This window comes from Scatophagus argus, chromosome 16, assembly GCF_020382885.2.
Source record: "Scatophagus argus isolate fScaArg1 chromosome 16, fScaArg1.pri, whole genome shotgun sequence".
Classification (NCBI taxonomy): domain Eukaryota; kingdom Metazoa; phylum Chordata; class Actinopteri; family Scatophagidae; genus Scatophagus; species Scatophagus argus.
In genome coordinates this window covers 12,736,560-12,758,587 of record NC_058508.1, presented here as the reverse complement: position 1 = coordinate 12,758,587, position 22,028 = coordinate 12,736,560, and the positions used below count along the sequence as shown (strand labels likewise).

Here is a 22,028-nt window from a genome sequence, read left to right as displayed (position 1 = left end):
AACCGGGGTCAGAGCGACAGGTCGGTAGTCGTTGAGGCAGGTTGTGATTGATTTCTTGGGCACAGGCACAATGATGGAGGACTTCAGGCATACAGGGACCGTGGACAGCTGCATAGACAGGTTGAAGATGTCCAGAAAGACTTCTGCCAGTTGGTCAGCACATGACCTCAGACAATTTGTCTGGACCTCCAGCCTTGTTGATGTTAATTCTCCTCAAGGCAAAGGTCACTTGCTGCAGCTGCAGGATGAGAGGCTGCTGCTGCACCACTGGCTGAGGAAGATGGCCAGTTCTTCTGCTGCTTGGAGAGTCGAAGTGTGCAAAGAAGCTGTTCAAGGTGTCATTCAAAGTCGGGTCGTGGCTGACCTGCTGGTCATTGTGCTTATAGTTCGTGATGGTCCTGATGCCTTTCCACATGTTACGTGGATCGATGTCATTGAAGTGCTCCTTAATGCGCTGCCTGTATCTGTGTTTTGCCAGCTGGATTCTCTTTTTCAGTTCTTTCCGGGCCCTGCTGTAAACCAGCCTATCTCCTGACCTATAGGCTACATTCTGGGCTTTTGGCAGGGGCCACACTGTGCCCTCCACGAAGAGCCTCCTCAGTCCAAACCTGGATGGTTCTGGTGGTGGGTTTGGTCCTGCAAATCAGAGGTCTGTAGGCAGGGATCAGTTCCACAGAGATGTGGTCAGACATGCCTAAGTGAGGAGCTGCTAGCTTGTATGCCCAAGGAATGTTGCAATAGACTTGGTCCAGTATATTGTAGTCTCTGGTCGTAAAGTTGATGAATTTGTGGAATTTGGGAGAACAGCTTTTAAAACCACATGGTTAAAGTCCCCAGCCACGATCACAGTCGCCTCTGGATTAGCGTCCATTTGGCTGCTAATCAGGCAGTGTAGCTCCTCTAGCGCTAGCCCTCGGTGGTATGTAGATCGCTATGATCATAACAGAGCTGACTTCTCTAACCAGTTTAAACGGTCTGCACTTCACTGCAAGATATTCCAAATCGGGGGGAACAGAAAGTTCCTATTGTGTTTGTTGCTGTACAGCACGAGTTGTGAATGTACAGCGCCAAACCTCCGCCTTTGGTCTTGCCTGAAGCTGCAGTTCTGTCGGCATGGAACAGCGAGCGCCCGCTAGCTCCACCGCTGCATCGGGGATGTTTTTATCCAGCAAGGTCTCGGTGAAGATCTCCACACAGCTGTCCGTCTTACGTGAGACGATCCTCAAACGAATCTCGTCCAGTTTGTTGACGAGTGACCTGCTGTTGGCGAGCAGGAGACTGGGCAGAGTCGGTCTGTGTGGCTTAGCATGTAACCTAGCACGCAGCCCGCTCCGCTTGCCCCGCTTTTGTTTACGTTGTGTCCTCCGTCTCCGAGGCCACAGAGGGGGGGTGGCAAGAGCCTCTGTGGTCCGCTGCAGTTCTGATGGGATAAAATCCAGCTTTGGAGGTGCAAACAGTCCGGAGTTTTCCCCAATTCCCACAATTCAGCCCTTTCATACTGAATTAAAGCGTCAAGTGATGAAAACACAAACAAAAACACGAATACAAACACAAAAAGCCAAGAGCCTCGAGCCGCTGCGTGCACCCGAGCCACCATCTTGTTGTTCACTGCGCCGCCATCTTGTTCTTGCACGTATACGCCCTCAGTGTGTTTTTATGGGCAGATAATGTTCTGAATATGATTTTATGGGCAGAGAGGAGCGTGCGGGGTGAGAGGCGGAGCAAAGGTTAGATAAAGTATTGGAAGTTGCGTTGTGTGCACTGAAGAAGAGCACGCTAAATGTAAGTACTTTAACAAAAATGCATGAAATAAAATTCAATTAAATTCAATTAAATTCAAGGGTGAGGATATTACCGAGACACTACCTTAAACCTTGAGATGATGTAGAAACTTACTTTGCTATTTTGTCATTATTTTGTATAAATATCTCTGTCATTATTATAGATTAATTATTTACACAGTGTAAGTATATTTAGTATCTGAAATACCTTCAGGGAGCACCTCTGCTTGCAAACTGTGGTTCTGCTATTTTCAATCTTCTTGTTACTTTCATACCACAATGTCTGGCTTAATCCCAGTACTTCCTTTGAAACAAAACTGAAAGTGGTTCCAGGCAGTCTGGAGTAAAACAAAGATACAATTTAATGCGATTGATTTAAGTTCAAGAAGGCTTTTCTGTTGTGATATTAAACAACAAACAAAAACAAAACCAAAATTAACAACCTCCAAATGTTAATTTTTAATGTATTTACCATTTTAATGATCCCAGAAGCTCTATTGTCTGGGCAATTTGCTCCTGGTAGGATCTCCCAAGACAAATTGGTCCTGGGGGAAGGGTGAGACAAAGTGCAGTTCACAGAGACCTCAACGAAAGGTAAAATCAAGGACAAGTGTGCCCTGCCTGGTTCTCCGTCCCAGCTCTAAAGCCTCGCAAGGGTGCTGGATTGATCATGGGAGTTTCCCCAACCAGTCCACATGTGTTTTGTGGATTTGGAGAAGGCTTACGACCACAGTCTGGTATTCTCTGCTGAGACCGCCACTCCCAATACCTGGATTTGGATAAGTGGAGGAAGACAAGATGAGACAAGATTGGGACAATAAGTCCCTTGCTTAGTCATTTTCTAAAACTACTCTAAGTTACTGATAAATTTGCTAAGCCAAACGAATTAATGTGTTGTTAATCTTTGTTTTCTTCTGCAAATCTCACAGTGCCTAAAACAGGCCTTTTTAAAATTTGGATATAATATTCCTAAATTAGAAGCTGCCAGTATCCAAACTTTGAATTTGCACATTAAATTGGATAAATTGTTAATATTTCTGTACTGTATTTGACATATCACAATAACATAAGGCCAAGCCAGTCTAGTGCTGCATTTGTGACCCACTTTTACGAAGCAGGCAACAACAGCATAAAACTGAGAAAAGAGAGCAGCTAAAATACATCAAATAAGAAGTTGTTAGTTTGATGTTGTGGATTGTGTTTGTGGATTCCCGTCATGACCGAACTGCTCGCGTGCCCCGATCCTGAGTAAAAACCACGCAACAACAGCATTGGTTACTGACTGGCACACACTGCATTTACACTGTAAATACCAGGAAAAAGTATTATTTAAGCACTCGGTTATTTAGGTAATTGTACATCCCACTTTTGTCTTTACGTAACACTTACATTTGCTGTAAATGTCTGTCTAAAGTGTGCGCACAGGTAAGTACACAGCACACTCTGCTAGGAAGAAATTACAGACGGTCATTTATTTGTGCCCTAATAAATGTGCCCTATTTGAGCCCTGTGTTTCCTAATTCCTTGCTATGGACACTTGTCTCCCATTATCAGCTTCATGCTTGTTTTCCCTCAATTATAGAGTATTTATTTGATCATAAGTGCCTCAAAAAATATTTGTTTACCTTCTAGTTGCTGTTTTTGATCATGGATGAGTTTGTTCGTAACAAGTTGAATGAGTGGCGTCTCAGCGACTGGATACAAAAGTTTGAAGGTAATCAGCTTCGATAGATTCTCGCAACTATTGTCTGTGTTTGGAGGACTAAAGCACTTATGGTTCAGACGTTGGGAGTAACTGCTGCTCATCAGCTTCTGGTTCATTACTGAGTTGAAGAGCTCTGCTCAAGCAATACTGAAATCAAGGCTGAAAAATGACAAATTGGTAAAATACAGTTAAGGCAATATGCATTCAGCTCACACAACCACACTATTGGCTGTGTGAGGCTTTAATGCTCTAAAAATCCTCTGTCGCTTTTATTACAGACATTACTGCAGCAATGCTAATTACAATTATTATAATTATTAATTACAGATGAAGGCATTGATGAAGAAAGCTTATACTGCCTTGAGGAAAAAGACATTGATAAGTTGATGCCAACAATGGGACCAAGGGCAAGATTTAAGAAAAACCTCCTGTTGTTAAAGGTAATGTTCTGCACTGTGAGGTTACTTTACACAAATACAGTGCATACATAAATCTCACTTATGTAGATATATGGATTTATAATGAACAGAAGCATCAGCAAGTTTTAATGGTGTCTTCAGACAAAGGATAATTTGTAACCGTTGTCTTTCTTCAATAGAAAGAACTAAACATGTCAAATCAGGAAACAGCTGATTTTCCTGCTCAAGTAAGTGGAATACAGTTTCATATAGTTAAAATCATACAGATACAATCCAAGCTATTTATTACAGTCATATGGTTAATATTTTCAATGTCTACTCAAAAATTTACCTGGATTTGTACTTACCTTTATCTGCAGGAAGAAGAAGCAGCCAGTTCTGCTCAAGTAAGGATCCCATTTACTTAGAATGTAATCATGTTTTTCCGAATAAGTGATTCAAGTGATCACAGTGCTGAAGAACGGAAGAACAAGAGGATGCTACTGTGATCACCTGTTAGCCCTTTTCTAGAGTCCACACCTCAGGGTTTTGCCAGGCTCATCAAAGATAATATATGTATATGTTCTGTTGTTCTGTGAATTGTGAAGATGTTTGTTTAGGCTTCGAGGAAAAAGTCTGTGTGAATATAATTTCTTGATCAAATACTGTTTTAAGATTCAAGTCTTCATGCTTATCTTCAGGTTTGGCCATCCACCAGTGACACAAGCAATACAGGTGAGATCTGCAGTATTTTATCGATTACATGTGGCGTTCATCACAAAAATTCAAGGCAGTAATATCCTGCTTTGACTATATTGAGATCCTAATACAATAAGATCCAAAGGACAGGCACCTTAAATTTCTTTCTGGCTTCTTTCTTGCTTAAAAAAACCAATAAGGAAAGAGGAAGTCAGAAGTTCTGGACAAGAACAAATGGCAGTCACCAACTAAACGACAACGTGAAACTAAGTCAGAATCATACACAGGTATTTATATTACTTTCTATACAATTGCAACCCACTTTACGGTTAAAATGGTTTTATGTCATGACATTTATACTGGTATGGCAATTGTGTGATTCTAAGTCTTGGCCACAAAAAATACACTTTCTCATCTAAGACATTATGAGAACGTCCCAGACACTCAACATCCTATCACTTCACAAGCTGGATGCTTCTGGTACTAATTAAATAAGTTTAACCATGGCCTTTCACTGGGTGATGTTTTAAATCCTGATTATTAGGTTGAACGTGGTAACGGTATGAGCCTGATGATACACTATGAAGGATCCTAAATTGATAAAACGACTCTCACACTTAACATTATTTTTCTTTTATATTGCATAACAAGACATCGCAGTGTGTATGACTGCTTACTGGAGACACTAGTTCATGGTTCCGGTTGAATAGTTTTTTGTTTTTGCTCTGACAGAAAAGATCATACTGGATGATGTAAAACACATCATGAAATGTGTTTACAAGAGACTGCCTAATCAAGACAACAAGCTCAATAGGTTCTTGAAGTAAGTATTGAATCTCTTATGTTCATTCCTTATCATATGGACTTTTTTCGCTGGCCTGTAGTGCCAAGACAGTCTTCATTTTGCTTGTACATGGCCATAAGGTAAATAGGCAAATTTTCCTTGGAAGTGAATGGAATTGAGCAGTGTGACACAGTTGCTCTTTCAGCCATATTTTTTACTTTGAAGAAAGTCTTAATTAATTCAGGAAATAAGATAATCAGTTAACCCCTATTTAAAATCTTTCTCAACAGGACTAAGATCAGCGATTTGGAGACAGACAAGAGGGAGATGGTCGGTGTCTTTGGTAAAACTGGGGCAGGAAAGAGCTCTTTGATCAATGCCATCATTGGAGAGAATAATCTTTTGCCCTCTGGAAGCATCAGTGCATGTACCACAGTTGTGATTAAAGTGGAGGCTAACATGCAGAGCCAAAAGTATGAGGGAGAAATTGAGTTCATTAAAAAAGAGGTTGGTTTACTTAAATCTTTCCAAGTTGCAACGTAGCTCCAAAAATACATAAAATGCATACATTACATCCCATCTAAATAATAAATTAAATCTAAATATTTTTTTCAGGAGTGGAAAGACGAGTTGTGGTCCTTGTTTAATTTCCTTAGAGATAATGCAGAACAGGAAAACGATGAGGATGATGACAGTGATCATGACACTGTTGAAAAGTTGACAGCTGTGTATGGAGAAGAATGGAGAGGGAAATCCCCTGAAAACCTCATGGAGAACAAATACTTCAGAGAAATTCCAGAATTTCTCACATCCAAGAGCAAAATTTTGACATGCGAATCTGTGAGTAAAAGAATTTATTGTAAAATTTCAGTCATTGATGTTTATGTAAGTTACATACCACCTGGCCAAACCACTTTGGTTTAGTTCAGTGGTTGTTCAACAAATGTTCAAGTAAAATTAGTATGTGAAAAGAGTGGTCTTGATCTGTCGTTTTATTCCTTGTTGCAGGCAGAAGAACTTTCTGCAAAGTTCATAAAATACACAAGAAGTGACTCAGGAGAGGGCGGAGGTAAAGAAGTAAAGAGGTGGTATTGGCCACTAGTGAAGTGTGTCACTGTCAGAGTGCCCAATAACGATCTTCTACAGCACATCACGCTTGTAGATCTTCCTGGAAATGGGGATCGTAACAAGAGCAGGGATGAAATGTGGAAAGGGGTAATTTATTCACATTTATTGTCACTGTTTTATCTGGAAACTGTTACATCATAATGTTACAAACCTATAATTTCTAATTATCTTGTTATTATGCCCCTTCAGGTTGTTGGAAGCTGTTCAACTGTGTGGGTTGTGACTGAAATTAATCGAGCAACAGCAGAGAGAGAAGCCTGGGAGATTCTGGAAAGTGCCTGCAGCATAATGGGAAATGCTGGCGAGTGTCAGTACATTCACTTTATCTGCACCAAGTCCGATATTACTGGGGATTTTCATGATCGGTAAGTAATTACAACATTAAAACAAAAAAAATTTTGTCATTTACTTAAAAAATGTGAAACTCAGCAGTACACCACCCCGGTCTGCAAGTCCAGGGGCACCGTCCCCAAATGCCACGCAGTGTTGCAGGGGCGTGTCAGATCAAGACAGCCCCACAACATCCAGAGACTTGCGGTATTCAGGATGGATCTCATCCACCCTCGGTGCTATGCCACTGAGGAGCTTCCCAACTACCTCAGTGACTTCGGTTTGGGTGATGAATGGATCAGCCTCTTGGTCCCCAGTTTCTGCTTCCATGACGGAAGACGTCCTCAGCAGGATTGAGGAGATCCTTGAAGTATTCCTTCCACCGTCTGACAACGTCCCCAGTCAAGTCCTCTCTGAACCCTTCGAAAACCTGAGTTAACAAGGACGTGTACAAACCACCGGGTTTTGGGGTTTCCGCCACGACAGGCACCAGAGACCATATGATCACAGCTCCCTACAGCAGCTTCCACAATGGAGGCGGAGAACATGGTCAACTCGGGCTTAATGTCCTCAGCCTCCCTCGGGATCTGGTCAAAGTTCTCCTGGAGTTGTGAGTTGAAGACCCCTCTGACAGAGGATTCCGCCAGTTCCCAGCAGATCCTCACAGTACGTTTGGGCCTGTCAAGTGTATCTGGCTTCCTCCTCCCCCAGTGAATCCAATTCACCACCAGGTGGTGATCGGTTGACAGCTCACCCCCTCTCTTCACTTGAGTGTCTAAGACACACGGCGGAAGGCCAGATGACACGACCACAAAGTTGATCATTGACCTTCAGCCTAGGGTGTCCTGGTGCCACGTGCACCACATTGCACTGGCCCCTTCTGAACCCTCCCGCTGGCTGTGGGCCTATGGGTGGGTGGACCCATGTCGCCTATTTGGGCTGTGCCTGATCGTGTCCCAGCCACCAGGCATTTGCCTGCAAGCCCCAGTCCCAGGCCTGGCTCCAGGGTGGTGCCCCTGCAATGCCAATCCGGACGATGTACATGTCCTTGTTAAATTATTCATTAGAGGCTTCTGAATTGCTCTTAATCAGACCTGTCACCTAGGACCTGTTTGCCTTGGGAAACCCTACCAGGGGCATTAAGCCCCCAACAACATCGCTCCTAGGATCATTCAGGTGCTCAAACCCCTCCACCACATTAAGGTGGCGGTTCAAGGAGGGGCATTTAGAACTTAATTTGCTTTAAACTGAGATGTTTCTACATCCTTTACAAGTCAACAACTGCTTATGAAATCAACCCAACTAACTTCATTGAAATGTTTCCTACTTTGTTTATTTTTTCTATATTGATAACAAAGGTAGATAGATAAATCTTTCTAGAAAACTTCCCATAAAATCACAAATCTGTAAAATTAAGTGTTTCCCTTTTCACTGTTAATAAATTATTAACAGGTACAAGATTAACATAAGACAGTTTTGACTTTCTGAGAGGAAAGTATTCAAAAAATTCATGAATTTTGGGTTTTAGAGCTCCAAATACTGTCTGAACTTCTCTTACAGTTCAGCAGCTGATGTTCGTGCTCTCATATTTAAAAGAAACATGCAAGCCAAGGAGCAAGTGAAAAATCAATTCAGAAAACTCCACAAGGTCAAGGTGAGTTTTATAGATTCACAGAAAACTCTAACACAAAAGTTGTCACAAAAGTCAGCCTTAAAACCATTCGGTTTTTTTTTCCAGAAACATTTCAATGATGACTGTTTTGAAGTGTTCACAGTGAGTTCCAAAGAGTTTAAAAAGAAAAAATGTCTTGAACCAGAGGACACTGGTAGGTGAAGTCTCCATTTGAGTACTTTTTGGATAACAGAAAACATATAGCTCAAAGACATATTCTGTTTCATTTGCTTTAACCTCTTTTTATGAACAGTAAGGGCAAATAGGATTATGACACTGATATATGAGTAAGGTGGATACTGCATTTTTTACAGAAATACCCAAACTTCAGAAATTTCTGCAAAGTCTCAATGACTGTCACTCACAGACATTAAACTATGTCTCTGGGGCTTATGGGATTCTCTCTCTGATTCAAGGGTCCAGAAGAGTGGTAAGATCAAGAAAGGTTAATCTGATGTTGAAGTTTTGTTAATATTTTATTGCTTTACTAATTGAATGTTTTGTTTCATTTCAGGCTGGCAGAAATGCAGACATGCGCAATGAGCTGGAAAAAACCATATGTGATGAACTAGATAAAGTCAGAAAACCCATTGAGGAGGCTTATGAGGCTTTTGAAAAATGCCTTAGCGAGGGGGTTGAAAAATCCCTAAGTTCATGTGAAAAAGTCTTGAAGTCCACCTTATATCCTGTATGCATTTTAATCATATTTACATCAATTTAACTGATTTTGTATGTCATCAGTATGTTAATTGTGTCTACATTTTTTCTGTTCTTGTTTCAGCCTAGGACATCAGGTCGTGGCTTCCACGGGAGACTGAAAAGTTTAGTTAAGAACGGTGGCATTCACAAACCCAAAAAAGGAAAACAAACAAATCTCAATGGCAGGTTAGCTTCAGGTCTGACTGACAGCGTCGATGAGGATTTCAAGAAGACCTTCCCGTAATAAATAATCAAATGAGGACATATAACTCTTTGTTTTGTATATATATAAGATTCTTCACTAAGCAGATATACAAATTGTTGTGTAGTACATGTATGCTGATTACTTTCACCTGATGAACATGTTTCAGAAATGAAAGGAATTGTGGGCCATTCAACGGGGTCATCGATACATTTTCACTTGGCACAGAGAGTCTGATTCAGAAGTACAAAGATGCTGAACTGCAACTGGTATTTCTCAAGACAGAGGTAAAATATGAGCACAATACATCCTGTCTGTTAGCGTTGTGAAGTTATTTGTACAGTTCAGGGAAAATGTAGTTGAAGAGTCTTATGACCAAACACTGAAGAACACACGCACACACACACACACACACACACACACACACACACACATATATATATACAGGTGTTATCAAATTCATGCAGTATACACTGTGTATAAAGAATTCTATCAATATAGTAAATGTTGTTTGCAATGCAGATAAAAACTATAAGAGCTACAGGTCCTGCTGTGGAAATCATTTTAAATAACTGACCGCCTTTCAGAAAAATGGTAAAAGATTAGCTTTACCTTGAGTTTGTTTAAAAATAAGTTGATCTACATTTTGTTTTCTCTCAAGGAAGAAAAAATTAAGACAAATTTGAACAACATCATCAGAGAGCGTAAGAAGGCAATCTACAACAGTCTGACAGCGACAGTTGAGGAAGCCATGCAAGACTGCTATAGAAGTAAGACCGAAGAACTTAGAGCATATACAACCTGACAATATAATCATACACATTTTTGTGTATTTTTTTTTTCATGTTTAATTTGTTGTTTGCAGGATAATTGAAATGTGCATTTTGCGCTTCATCTAATAAATGACTTTATCCACTGACATTGTCTCATGAGTGCGCAGTCAGTAGTGTGCATGAGCACCTTTCAATGATGTGTTAATATCTGATCAGGCACATGGGAGTTGTTAGATCTGCCAGCCACTAATTTGCCCAGGGCAAGCAAGTAATCCTTATTGTTGAAAAATGAATTTGTCAACAATTTTCTGTTTTATTATAGAAGCAGAAGCATTTAGAGGACCAGACACGCTGAGAAACATGAGGGACACTATAATGGGGCATGTACACCACTCAAAGAACACCATGTTTCAGCAGGCTAAAGATATAATGTTGAAAAAGCTGAGAGACTTGGAGGTTTGTCACATTTTCTAATTATGTCACACAAATTCAAGTGGTATAGGAATCATTCTGAAAGTTTCTTTTAGTTGAACGCCCTGTTACAAATGCTGAGTTCAGTTCTGAGTTAAACAAAAATGTACAAAAGATGATGTAGTTATTAATCATTTTGCCCTGTCTGAGAGACCCTCTCAACACTCAACAGTCAATTCAAATAGAATTCAGTTCATCTTTTACACGCTATTTGGCTGTGCTATGATGAGAGATAAAGATTTTTTATGTTGAATTAGGTGGAAATCCTGATGACGCTAGGGGACACAATGTTCAAATCAATTGAACTTTCACTCAGCACAGGTGGTGACTCAATCCCAGGTAAGATGAATGTCTCAAAGTAAAAATATGATAATAATGAAATACTATGAATATTTTATTGAAATATATGAACGGCTGTCCAATAATGTGATTAATAGTGCACATGTTGTCAACAATAAGTTTTTTTGTTCTTTAGACTTTGCAGTAGAGCTTGATGAGGTGAAGAAACACTACAATAACCTGAAAGGAAACCAAGACGAAGAAACACCACTTTGGTAAATTTTGTAAATTTTTTTATATTATAAGGCTTTAAGATTATCAACTCCTTTGAATAATGCTAACAACATTTTTTTGTTACATTAGCATTGATCTGACAGCAGATGAACTACCTGGCCCATCAGCTTCACCACATCCATGATATACACAAAGGTACGTTTTAGTGAAACTGAGGACCCAAACTGAGATAATAGGATAGATGATATGACAACTCTACTGTTTGTCATCACTATTCAGTGTCACAACATTGTTGTTTATCTCCCTGGTGGACAGTTCAGATTTGATCAGAGGAGTGAACCAGCGGCCTGATTATCCACTGAAGGTCCCTGAAGGCTTAACGATTAGATGTGTGAAACCTCCGGATTTGGTCTCCACCATTTTTATCAAGTTTTTATTCCTGTTCTCTTATTCTCTTTGAATGCTGTTTTGAAACATACTTTGTGTTTACCTATGAATTACATTCAGATATTTTATGGGGGTTTTTGCTTTTGTTTTTTGTTATGTCATTTTTATATTTAATTGATTAAGAAAAGAAAATGTGTGGAAACTTTTTTTTAAGATTATCTTTTGGAATGGAACCTGGGCCACTGCTGAGGACTCAGCCTCCTCGCATGGGCTGCATGCTCTACCAAGTGAGCTACTAAAGTGCGCTGGATATTTGTTTTTAATAATTTTTTACTTTTCTAACTATTTTTCTACTGTTTTTTGCTGATTATATTCATGTTTTTACTCCATGTTTTTATTGTATGAGTTTGGTATTGATTAACTGATTGATTGGGATGTGTAAATTGCAATTTCAGTGATGTTATAAACCCTGAACCTTGATTACATGCTGTAGGTTGGATCTGAGACTGATCTTTTGAATGACTGTTTCTTTTTCTGCCATGTTCAAGATCAGAATCACTTCTTACTGCAAACTAATAGTTTCTATGTGGGGTCATATATGAGAAATAGAGAGACCTTTTAATAAATCAGTGTCTTTTAGTTATGTACTCTTTTTTGATTGTTTGTTTGATCTGTAGTGATTCTCCATGCATAAATTGATTAAAGGTACAAGATAATTAGACTTCGTCATTCGTCATTTATGTTGTTGTAACAGGACTGAAAACATCTGATTGTCCAACCCAGCATGTATCCAGATCTTCTTACTGAAAGTTCCTGTGATGGAAATTTTTACTGTGAACCCGATTTTTGGTTTCATAATCATTAGACAGTGACCAACATATTTTATGTTGTATAAACACACTGTAACCACAAGTGCTACAGAGGTGCCACAGTCCAAAAAGTCACCAGACTAGCTGTGCAACTGTGAGGGACCTGAGTGGTCTCCCTGAATAAAGTGTGCTCACCTTCTCACAGCAACATATCTTCTGTATGGTGTCCTCTTCTTTACTTACAAAGGCTTGTGTTTCCTCTTTTCTACACCTCTTTTGCAACAAAGATAAGTCTAATCAATCCTATTTTCACGAATTTTCATAACAAACTTGACACTGTCAGCAGGATACCATGAATGTTTTCATCCTGATCCCTGGACCTGAGGTCAACATGGCATGGCACTGCAAAATACTGTGGTAGCCATGTTGACTAAGTGTGCCCTCTATTTTGACCAAGTCACCAACACTGTAGCCAGCAAAGCCCTCCCACACCATCACACCTCCTACCCCATGCTTCACAGTGGGAACCACACATTAAGGAGCCATGTGTTCACCCTCTCTACGTCTAACAAAGACATGGCGGTTAAAACTAAAAATCTCAAATTTGGGCTCATCAGACCAAAGGACAATTTTTCACTGGTCTAATATCCATTCCTTGTGTTTCTTGGCCCAAGCAAGTCTCTTTTGCTTGTTGATCTTCCGAAGTAATGGCATCTTTGCCGCAGTTTGACCATGGAGTCCTGAGTCACACAGTTTCCTCTGAACAGTGGATGTTGAAATATGTCCACCACTTGAACTCCAAGAACCGTTTATGTGGGCTCTAATCTGAGGTGCTGTACATTGGCACTTTTTGAGGCTGGTATTTCTAATAAGCTTATCCTCTGTTGGTCTTCCTTTCCTGGGACCAGTTTTATCCAGTTAAGCCAGTTTTATCATAGTGTATGATGGTTTTGGTGACTGCATTGTGGGATATATTCACTGTTCTTGAGATTTTTTAGACTGAATGACCTTCACAAGCCACAATATTTCCAAGCCAATGTAGGTGATGAAAAAGTTGCTTTGTGCCAAAAAACAACAATTGGCAAGTTTCCATTGTCAGCTTATATAGACAGACATTGCTGTCATGGTCTGGCTGTATCTCTGCGCCTGTTTTTTGGAACCTTATACCCAACTTCAGGAAACCGGTTTAACAGTTTAACAATTTGAACTTACAAGCCCTAAGGGTTAGTTCCTCTTCAGGATGAATGGTTTGCATTCTATTTGCATGGATACTGGGAAGAGGAAGCAACACTCACACAGTACTTGCAAAATTTTGTAATGCAAAGATTTCAAAATTTAAAAATCCAAGTTAGAACCACAATTATGGGCACTAACCAAAAACCTCAACACAGAACATCAACAAACTTACTCATAGATCATAGATCTGCAGGGTGTGTATTTGTCTCTGCATGTTCCTCTGTTCTTGTGTGAACCAAAGATTTGTGTTGTAGGTAACCAAACTCATTAAACCTTGTGATGTCTGTTAGGGCGTGGAGCCAGTTATGAAAGAGTATCCAGAGCACCAGAGGAGTGGCTTTACTTGACTTCAAGAGAGGAAAGAAAACAAGGCAACACAGAGGAGGAAAGTGGAAGTTTATAGCTCTATAATTTCCGTACCAAATACCTTTGTACTACATGACTCACGAGTATCACATCAGCAAGAACAGGTGGAGTGAGTAAGGGAGACCTCTGAGATCAGACACCTCAGAAATTTATAAGAAGATTCAAGCAAGTGATTTTGATTGTTCATTAATTGTTGTGTTATTAATTGTTTACCATTTTTACAGTGAGTTGACATGGAGACATCTGATTTTGTCAGAGACAAATTGACTGAATGGGGCTTCAGTCAGTTCATGCAGAGATTTGAAGGTACTGTATCACCATTTGGCATTGGTGAGCATGTTATGCCATTAATGACGCTGAAATTTTGACACAATGATGATAAATCTTATGTTTTTGCATATGTACTCCAAAAATTATAGAGGATATAAAAAGCATAAATGATAAAGACTGGAAGTATATTAATTCTTAATAATTCTTAATATTCTTTGTCACTAGGACAAAGAACTAGAGTTTTTGTGTTTTTGTACTGTTCATTACAGTAACAGGTGATAGGTCACAGGTGGAGATCAGCTATGCTTGGGCTCTACTTTAACTCTTCTAAAGTTTATGTATATTGAGTCAGTCAGGACATCACAGTGACTTGTGACTCATCACAGTGTGTGTGAAAACAGGATCCAATGTATTATCATCACATATAACTTTGTTTTGTTGTTGTTGTTTACTATGTCAGATGAAAAAATTGACAAAGAAACTTTTCTGAATCTTGGAGATTTGGATATCATCAATGTCTTGTTTCCCAAAATTGGACCAAGAGTAAAATTCAGGAAGAGACTAAGAGAATACCTACAGGTAATGTGCTTTTACTAACATACTGTCATTTGAAAACATGTTTGGTTGTCAGTGTTGCAGGACATTAAACTTTGATTTATTTCTTGGATAAAGTCATCTTTCCTAGAAATGTACACAAGCAGGACATGCAACACAGAGATGACAGAATCAATGCAGGAATCTGTTTTCCGTCCAGAAAATTCAACAACTTAAATATTTCTCCTTCTGCAGCCAATTGTATCATCACATTGCTGGCCATACAGAAACAGCAGTTTAGTGCATTTCAGTTTAGTTTGTGTGCCTGATGGCTTTGTCTTTATCTCTTTTTCTTTATAACTTTTAGAGTGTCACCCGAGTTAAAATAGATTAGTGGCAGTGCACTGAAACAAAAAAAGCTTCACAAACGGAAACAAAACAAAACAGCCTGCAGTTTGAGACAGACAACCACTAAGTGTTTGGTAAACACTGTGTTTTATCTAACCACAAATATGTAATTATGAAGTTCAACAAACCTTTTCCATTCGTCCAAATACTAAAAGCACAGTTGTTGTGTATTTTACATAGGTGTACTCTAATATGAAAATAATTGGAGACACTCTAATAATGATTTATTAAATATCCATAATACACTACAATTGGTCAAGACAATAAATGTCTTCATCCTATTTCTGCAGTGGAATTCCATGGAGACAAGTGATTTTGTCCGGGATAAATTAAGTCAATGGGATCTCAACGAGTTGATTCAAAGATTTGAAGGTAAAATATTGTGTTACAGTCCTGCTTTGGAGTGGACATAGACCCACTGATCTTAGTAAGTTAAATTTTATTGTTTCATTATTATTATTATCATCATCATTATTGTTGTTGTTGTTCATTTCAGATGAAGGTATTCACAAGGAAACTTTCCTCAGTCTAGAGGAGTCAGACATCCTCAATGACTTGATTCCTAAAATTGGACCAAGAGTGAAATTCAGAAAGAGACTCAGAGAATACTTACAGGTAACATGCAACTACAGTGGGGATCAAAGGTTTGGGCACCCCTGGCTAAAATTTATTTTAATGTGCAAAAAGAAGCCAAGCAAAGATGGAAAATATCTCAAGGGCATCAAATTACAGATTAGACATTCTTACAACGTATTAAAAAAAAAAGTCAGATTTTCTTTAATTTGTTTACACTCTGAAAATAACAGAAAAGGGAAAAAAGCATCTGCAAAACTTTGGGTACCCTGCAAAGTTTATAGCATGCACCACCCCCTTTGGAAAGCTGAGACCTGACAGTGTCATGGATTGTTCACAATCATCAGGCAGCATCACCAGGTGAGGTCAATCTCAAAGGTTTTAAATGCCCAGACTCATCTGACTTTGCCCCAACTATTCCACTATAAAGAGATACTTGTACAAATATAGTCTTCAGAAGAGACCATCAGAAGAAAACCTCTTCTACATCCTCACCACAAAAATCAGCATTTGACGTTTGCAAATGAACATATAGACAAGCCTGATACATATTGGAAACAAGTTCTGTGGACCGATGAGGTTAAAATAGAACTTTTTGGCCGGAATGAGCAAAGGTATGTTTGGAAGAAAGGGCACAGAATTTAATGAAAAGAACCTCTGTCCAACTGTTAAGAATGGGGGTGGATCAATCATGCCTTGGGGGTTGCATTGCAGCCAGTGGCACAGGGAATATTTCACAAGTAGAAGGAAAAATGGATTCAATAAAAATTTCAGCTAATTTTGGACTCTAATTTGATGCCATCTGTGAAAAAGCTGAAGTTAAAGAGAGGATGGCTTCTACAAATGGATAATGATCCTAAACACACCTCAAAATCCACGGTGGATTACATCAAGAGGCGTAAACTGAAGGTTTTGCCATGGCCTTCACAATCTCCTGAACTCAACATAATTGAAAATCTATGGATAGACCTTAAAAGAGCAGTGCATGACAGACAGCCCAGAAATCTCAAAGAACTGGAAGACTTTTGTAAGGAAGAAGATACCTCAAACAAGAATTGGAAGACTCTTGGCTGGCTACAAAAAGCATTTACAAGCTGTGATACTTGCCAAAGGGGGCAGTACAAGGGGTTAACTCTGCAGGGTGCCCAAACTTTTGCAGACGCCACTATTTTGTTTTCTGTTATTTTGAAAGTGTAAATGATAGAAATAAAATCTAATTTTTTTTAATTTTTTTTTTACATATTATAAGAATGTCTGTAATCTGTAATCTGTAATTTGATGCCTTTTGGAGATTTTTCCATCTTTCTTTGGCTTCTTTATGCATTAATACAAATTTTTACCTGGGGTGCCCAAATTTTCGATCCCCACTGTGTATCTCATAAGCAGACACTTTACACCAAAATTCCGAGTAACCAGGACTCGCATTTTAAATTAAAGGAATATGAACCTTGTCTGTCATAAAAATATACACACGACTGCAGCAAATCTAGCTCTGTCTTACATACTTTTTAAATGGAATGACAACAGCAGCTGTTTCTTTGGAAAAACAAGCTCTTTCTTCACTAACCCTAACCCTAACCCTAACCCTTCCGTAACCCTAACCCTAACCCTACCACTAAAGGCATGTAGTATAAATAAATACTTTACAGACACATAAAAAACGATGCAAACATATTGTGACAAATTACAGGAATCAGACACATACATAAAAAATCATATATGGAGAGTGCTGATAAAGAACGATTTGATGTCAAACTCTTATTTGGAGTCGTAAATGTATAAGCTATTAAGGCAGCGGATCAGACTTGTTTGTGTTTGTGAAATAAGTATTAATTTATAGATTCTGTTGCCACTGCAGACCATGAAAAGAAGGCACTGTGATTCTCCTGTAATGACTATGGACAGTGAAACTGACACAAATTCAGACCAAGAGGACATCCCTAAAATAGTAAGTTCTGTGATCACACATGCAAAATGAAAGGAATCACACTGGAGGTTGCCATTTTGGGATATACACCTATTCACTTTATTTCACACTGGGTGTGAGGTTTGTCACCTTACAGACAGAGCCAGGCCAGTTGCTTCCCTTATTAATTTTTCAGGTCTGCTAAGCTGCCTGGATCATACCTACCTCGCAAGATTTGTTTGTTTTTGCACATTTGCAGTTCAAAGAGGTTAACGTAATGTATTAAAATGACCTACACTATGTACACACAGGAAGATTAAAGATGCAAGGGCAAGACAGTCCATGACTGACCGGTAGTTTCATGTCCTCTGGAAGTTTACATACTAGGACGTGAAATCTTTCCTGAATCATGGATGATATTTGTTTAAAAACTGATATAAGAGTGTTATCATTCCTTTCATTTAACTCTTCACAAGCCAACAAATAAATGTAATAAATGTCCAAAATTGTCAAATTTTTCTTCTGAGTAACCCATTGGAGTTGTTCAAACCTTCAGCAAGAAACATTCAGTATCTGCAAATCAAAGTGAAAGACTATGACTTATCCAGAAAATATTATGGCTTTATGTTTGTACATCTTTGTTCATCATTTTGTTTTCTATGCAATGACACTAAAGTTGAATCTAATCTAATTTAATATACTTCAGGTTTTAATAAAATATTCTTATATGCAGGACCCAACTATTTTTCCATGGCACTTTGAGTCCAGTTCAACATCTGACACAGGGCATGACAATGAGATGGTAAGAAGGTGGGGGGGGTTATTTTTTGTTTCAGTCAGTAAATTACAATAATAATTTCCTACTGTTTTCTGTAAACCTTGCTAAAGGTTCTTTCTGCTCTTATTCTCTCTGTTGATCCTCTTTCCTTCCATATCCCCCTCCTCCAACCAACATCTTTTATGCAGCTAGAAAATGGTGCATACTTTAATGACAAATAAAGCAAAGTAGCATTTATGATGTAAACAAAAGGAAGTTTGAGAGAATGCACATTTGATAACAGATCATTTTGGACAGAAATGACTTTGCGAAAAACAGTGGCTAACTTTCTCCAAAGCTTACACGGGACCTTTAAACACACACATCTTTTCAAATCACATGAAAATATTTGTTACATTTTCGCAGACTGAGGAGCCAGGGTCCAACAGCTTGAGTACAGGCCCTCTTGCTGTGATACTCTTCATCTTGCGCCACCATCTAAGTGCGGCTGTGGTTGAATTAATGGCTCTACTGAATTTTCTCAGCCCTGACCTGGCCCTCATATCTAAGTGTCTCTCTGATAAGGTTCCTGCCTTGTTTACTGTGTTTTACTGCCACGTCTGTCAAAACTACATGGGAAAAAATCCTGACGACTGTCTCTGTTTTCAGTGTGACACAATGTTCAACCAAAAAAACAGCACTAAAAGTGGACACTTCTTTTTGGCTGCGTCATTGAAAGACCTTCTAAAAAACGTCCTTAAAAGTCATGGCACTGAGTTGTTACCTAAAACAGTCAACCATGGGAGTGACATTAAAGATGTGATGGATGGGAGAATGTACCAGAATCTACTCAAACAAGGAGCATTGGCGGCAGATGATATAACACTTACATGGAACTGTGATGAAGTACCAATTTATAACTCAGCCATGAACTCAATTTGGCCTCTTCAGTTCACTATTAATGAACTTCCTTACACACATAGAAAGGAAAACGTAATAGTTGCAGGACTTTGGTTTGGCCCAGAAAAACCTAAGATGAACACATTTCTAAAGCCTTTCATAGATGAATGTGGTGACTTAGCTCAAAATCCCTTCCAGTGGAAAGACAGCAAAGGCAAAGTTCACTCCTCAAAAGTCTTCTCCTTGGTTTGCTCCTCTGATGCCGTGGCAAGGCCACTCCTTCGAAACTGCAAAAAATTCAATGGTGAATATGGTTGTGACTGGTGTTTACACCCTGGCATGAGTGTCACAAAAGGCAGAGGACACATGAGGTCCTACCCATATGATGAAAACAAACAAGTAGCGAGGTCAAATGAAACATTTATAGATGATGCAAGACAGGCTGAAGGCGTAAACTCCTCAAAAAATGGAGTGAAAGGATTTTCATTGCTTTCCAAACTTCCCTTGTTTGACATAGTTTTTGGATTTGTACCGGAGTACATGCACTCAGTTCTACTTGGTGTGTCCAAACAACTTATGTCTCTGTGGTTGGACCAGGAAAACTCTATGAAACCTTGGTATGTAGGTCAACAGATTTCAGAAATGGACTCCCGTCTTCTCTGTCTAAAGCCACCGTTAGAAATAACCAGATCTCCGCGATCACTGAAGTGTAGGGACACTTGGAAAGCATCAGAGTGGCGAGCATTCATTTTATTTTATGCTATTGCTGTCCTGCCCGGTATCCTGCATCCTAAATTTCTGGTACATTATTTTTACTTGTCATTTGGTGTTCACATTCTTCTTCAAGAATCAATATCACAGTACGACCTTCAGCTAGCCCATGAGTACTTTGTACGCTTTGTAGAAGACATGAAAGAACTTTATGGTGAAGAAAATGTCTCTTTCAACTGCCATCAGTTAATCCACTTAACTGAAAGTGTTCTGAACTGGGGGCCTCTCTGGGCAACATCAGCATTTAGTTTTGAGAAAAACAATGGAAATTTAAGGGCTCTCCTTAAAGGCATAAATGATAACCCTCAGCAAATTTATCAAAGGTTTCTCACTTGGCTGCGCTTACCCAGGCACCTTAGTTCTTCAGTTTTTAACCAGCAATCAGATTTTGTTGAGTTGTTAGCCAAGCTGACAACAGTAAATGATACCAGTGGCTCTGACAAACCCCTTGGAAAATCACATCAGCTGGATCTCGTGGGATCCACAAAACTAGCAGTACAAGAGCTCCTAAATCGAACAGTTCTTGTCAAATCAGTAGAAGCTTATGACAGCTTCTCTAAAGGACACAACGTTTATCACTCTACAAACTCTAAGGAGTCAGACAAAACAGACTGTATTATTAAACTCAAGAACGGCTGCTGTGGAGAAATACAGTCGATTTTACTTTTCAAAGAAAACTGCATTTGTCCATCCAACTGTTCATGCCAGGCTATTCCAATCATTGTGGTGTACCAATATGACATCAAACCTGATACATGGCCCAGCAAAATACATCCCAACAACACACAAAAGACTATCTTTGAAAGAGGTGCAAAGGCAGATCAACTCAAAGCCTTCTTCTTAGAGGATATCAAGTGTAAATGTATGTGTGTGGATGGCTGGCTTGTGCCTCTACCAAACACATACGAGAGATATTAGAGTCACTGCAGGGTAAAAGAGGAAGCAGCAGCAAAACCGGAAACATTTGCCTTTTTGATATGGCACTTATCTTAAACTTAGAATTGCAATCTGTGACTATGTACAGTAGATGTAACTTGCCTTGCCATTAGCATCAACGTCCCCCCTGTGATTCCTTGTGTTTTTTAGTCACCTATTTTTAAGTTTAATCTCTTTTCTATGCTATGCCAAATCACAAAGGTTCAAAATAATTAACTACTAGTCCCTGGGCATTGTCTTTGATATGTGATCATCTTTAACTGGTAATAACAATATTTCATAACAGCAAATGTCAAATGACATATCTGTCCATAACTGGCTAAAAATATTAAATAGACATTTAGATAGGTTTAGATAGATTCCAGAAACATATAAATGTACAGACACATGTAAATATCTGATATTTTATATTTTATTTTAGTTTTAATCTTATTTTATATTTTTCATTTTCTTTTCTTGGTTGGGAAATTGCAAGCGCAATGTCTGTACGAAAATAGAATTTCTGTCTATGAAAGCCGGCTGTGACAACATATTGACATTATATTGTTACAATAATAAATAAATGCAAAAATAGTCACTATAACTGTATTGAAAGTACCACTGTTCACTATTATTTGGGAAGGAGCCTTATATTAGATTGGATTAGATTCAACTTTATTGTCATTGCACATATACAAGTACAATGCAACGAAACACAGTTTGGCATCTAACCAGAAGTGCAATAAGCAGTAAGTGCCAGGTATACAGTAATTTACAGATATGTTGGATATATATGTTACTCCATGTATATATGTTACTCCATGTGATCTTACAGTGAGACAGAACAAACTGTGCAAATTGTTCACAGTGCCCACTGTGAGTATTTTTCTTGTAATATGTATTCTGTTGGACATACAATATTGTTATTAAACTCTCACTGCTTGAATCTGTGGTCTAGTTTCTGAGCCAAACCTAAGATGAAATTATATGAATGCAGACAGCATTGCATCACGAGATCTTTAATTGTCATTTACTCCGCTA

The 22,028-nt window shown here is 38.9% G+C and overlaps 2 protein-coding genes across 10 annotated transcripts; both read left to right on the top strand.

Annotated features, from left to right (window-relative positions):
- Positions 1 to 1,668: 1,668 nt before the first annotated feature.
- LOC124073288 (nuclear GTPase SLIP-GC-like) lies at positions 1,669 to 12,553 on the top strand. 3 transcript variants are annotated; one of them, XM_046415439.1, is made up of 24 exons: positions 1,669 to 1,782; positions 3,414 to 3,495; positions 3,814 to 3,926; positions 4,085 to 4,132; positions 4,265 to 4,291; positions 4,586 to 4,619; positions 4,784 to 4,870; positions 5,316 to 5,406; positions 5,658 to 5,874; positions 5,983 to 6,207; positions 6,376 to 6,582; positions 6,685 to 6,860; positions 8,386 to 8,479; positions 8,564 to 8,651; positions 8,812 to 8,927; positions 9,012 to 9,185; positions 9,279 to 9,436; positions 9,568 to 9,685; positions 10,060 to 10,168; positions 10,497 to 10,627; positions 10,900 to 10,981; positions 11,118 to 11,196; positions 11,285 to 11,350; positions 11,471 to 12,553. In XM_046415439.1, the coding sequence occupies exons 2-23, from the start codon at positions 3,429 to 3,431 to the stop codon at positions 11,337 to 11,339; spliced, it is 2,496 nt and encodes an 831-aa protein (XP_046271395.1). In that variant the 5' UTR covers positions 1,669 to 1,782; positions 3,414 to 3,428; the 3' UTR covers positions 11,340 to 11,350; positions 11,471 to 12,553. The 3 variants fall into 3 exon arrangements, with proteins under 3 accessions (XP_046271395.1, XP_046271394.1, XP_046271393.1); XM_046415438.1 differs by having other exon boundaries at positions 10,494 to 10,627; positions 11,476 to 12,553; XM_046415437.1 differs by having other exon boundaries at positions 10,494 to 10,627.
- Positions 12,554 to 12,818: 265 nt separating this feature from the next.
- LOC124073584 lies at positions 12,819 to 21,933 on the top strand. 7 transcript variants are annotated; one of them, XM_046415894.1, is made up of 8 exons: positions 12,819 to 14,057; positions 14,178 to 14,259; positions 14,684 to 14,802; positions 15,456 to 15,537; positions 15,662 to 15,780; positions 17,597 to 17,686; positions 18,378 to 18,446; positions 18,828 to 21,933. In XM_046415894.1, exons 2-8 carry the CDS (start codon positions 14,187 to 14,189, stop codon positions 20,988 to 20,990), a joined length of 2,715 nt encoding a protein of 904 aa, XP_046271850.1. In that variant the 5' UTR covers positions 12,819 to 14,057; positions 14,178 to 14,186; the 3' UTR covers positions 20,991 to 21,933. The 7 variants fall into 7 exon arrangements, with proteins under 7 accessions (XP_046271850.1, XP_046271849.1, XP_046271848.1 ...); XM_046415893.1 differs by having other exon boundaries at positions 12,819 to 14,062; XM_046415892.1 differs by having other exon boundaries at positions 12,819 to 14,066.
- The last annotated feature ends 95 nt before the right edge of the window (positions 21,934 to 22,028 follow it).

Excerpts from the sequence above, each read along its gene's own strand:
- LOC124073584 (XM_046415894.1), top strand. The coding sequence starts at position 14,187 with ATGGAGACATCTGATTTTGTCAGAGACAAATTGACTGAATGGGGCTTC. Across the intron at positions 14,260-14,683 it reads GTTCATGCAGAGATTTGAAG|ATGAAAAAATTGACAAAGAA; the intron begins GTACTGTATCAC and ends TTACTATGTCAG. Across the intron at positions 14,803-15,455 it reads GACTAAGAGAATACCTACAG|TGGAATTCCATGGAGACAAG; the intron begins GTAATGTGCTTT and ends CTATTTCTGCAG.
- LOC124073288 (XM_046415438.1), top strand. The coding sequence starts at position 3,429 with ATGGATGAGTTTGTTCGTAACAAGTTGAATGAGTGGCGTCTCAGCGAC. Across the intron at positions 6,861-8,385 it reads ACTGGGGATTTTCATGATCG|TTCAGCAGCTGATGTTCGTG; the intron begins GTAAGTAATTAC and ends CTTCTCTTACAG. Across the intron at positions 9,186-9,278 it reads TGAAGTCCACCTTATATCCT|CCTAGGACATCAGGTCGTGG; the intron begins GTATGCATTTTA and ends TTCTTGTTTCAG.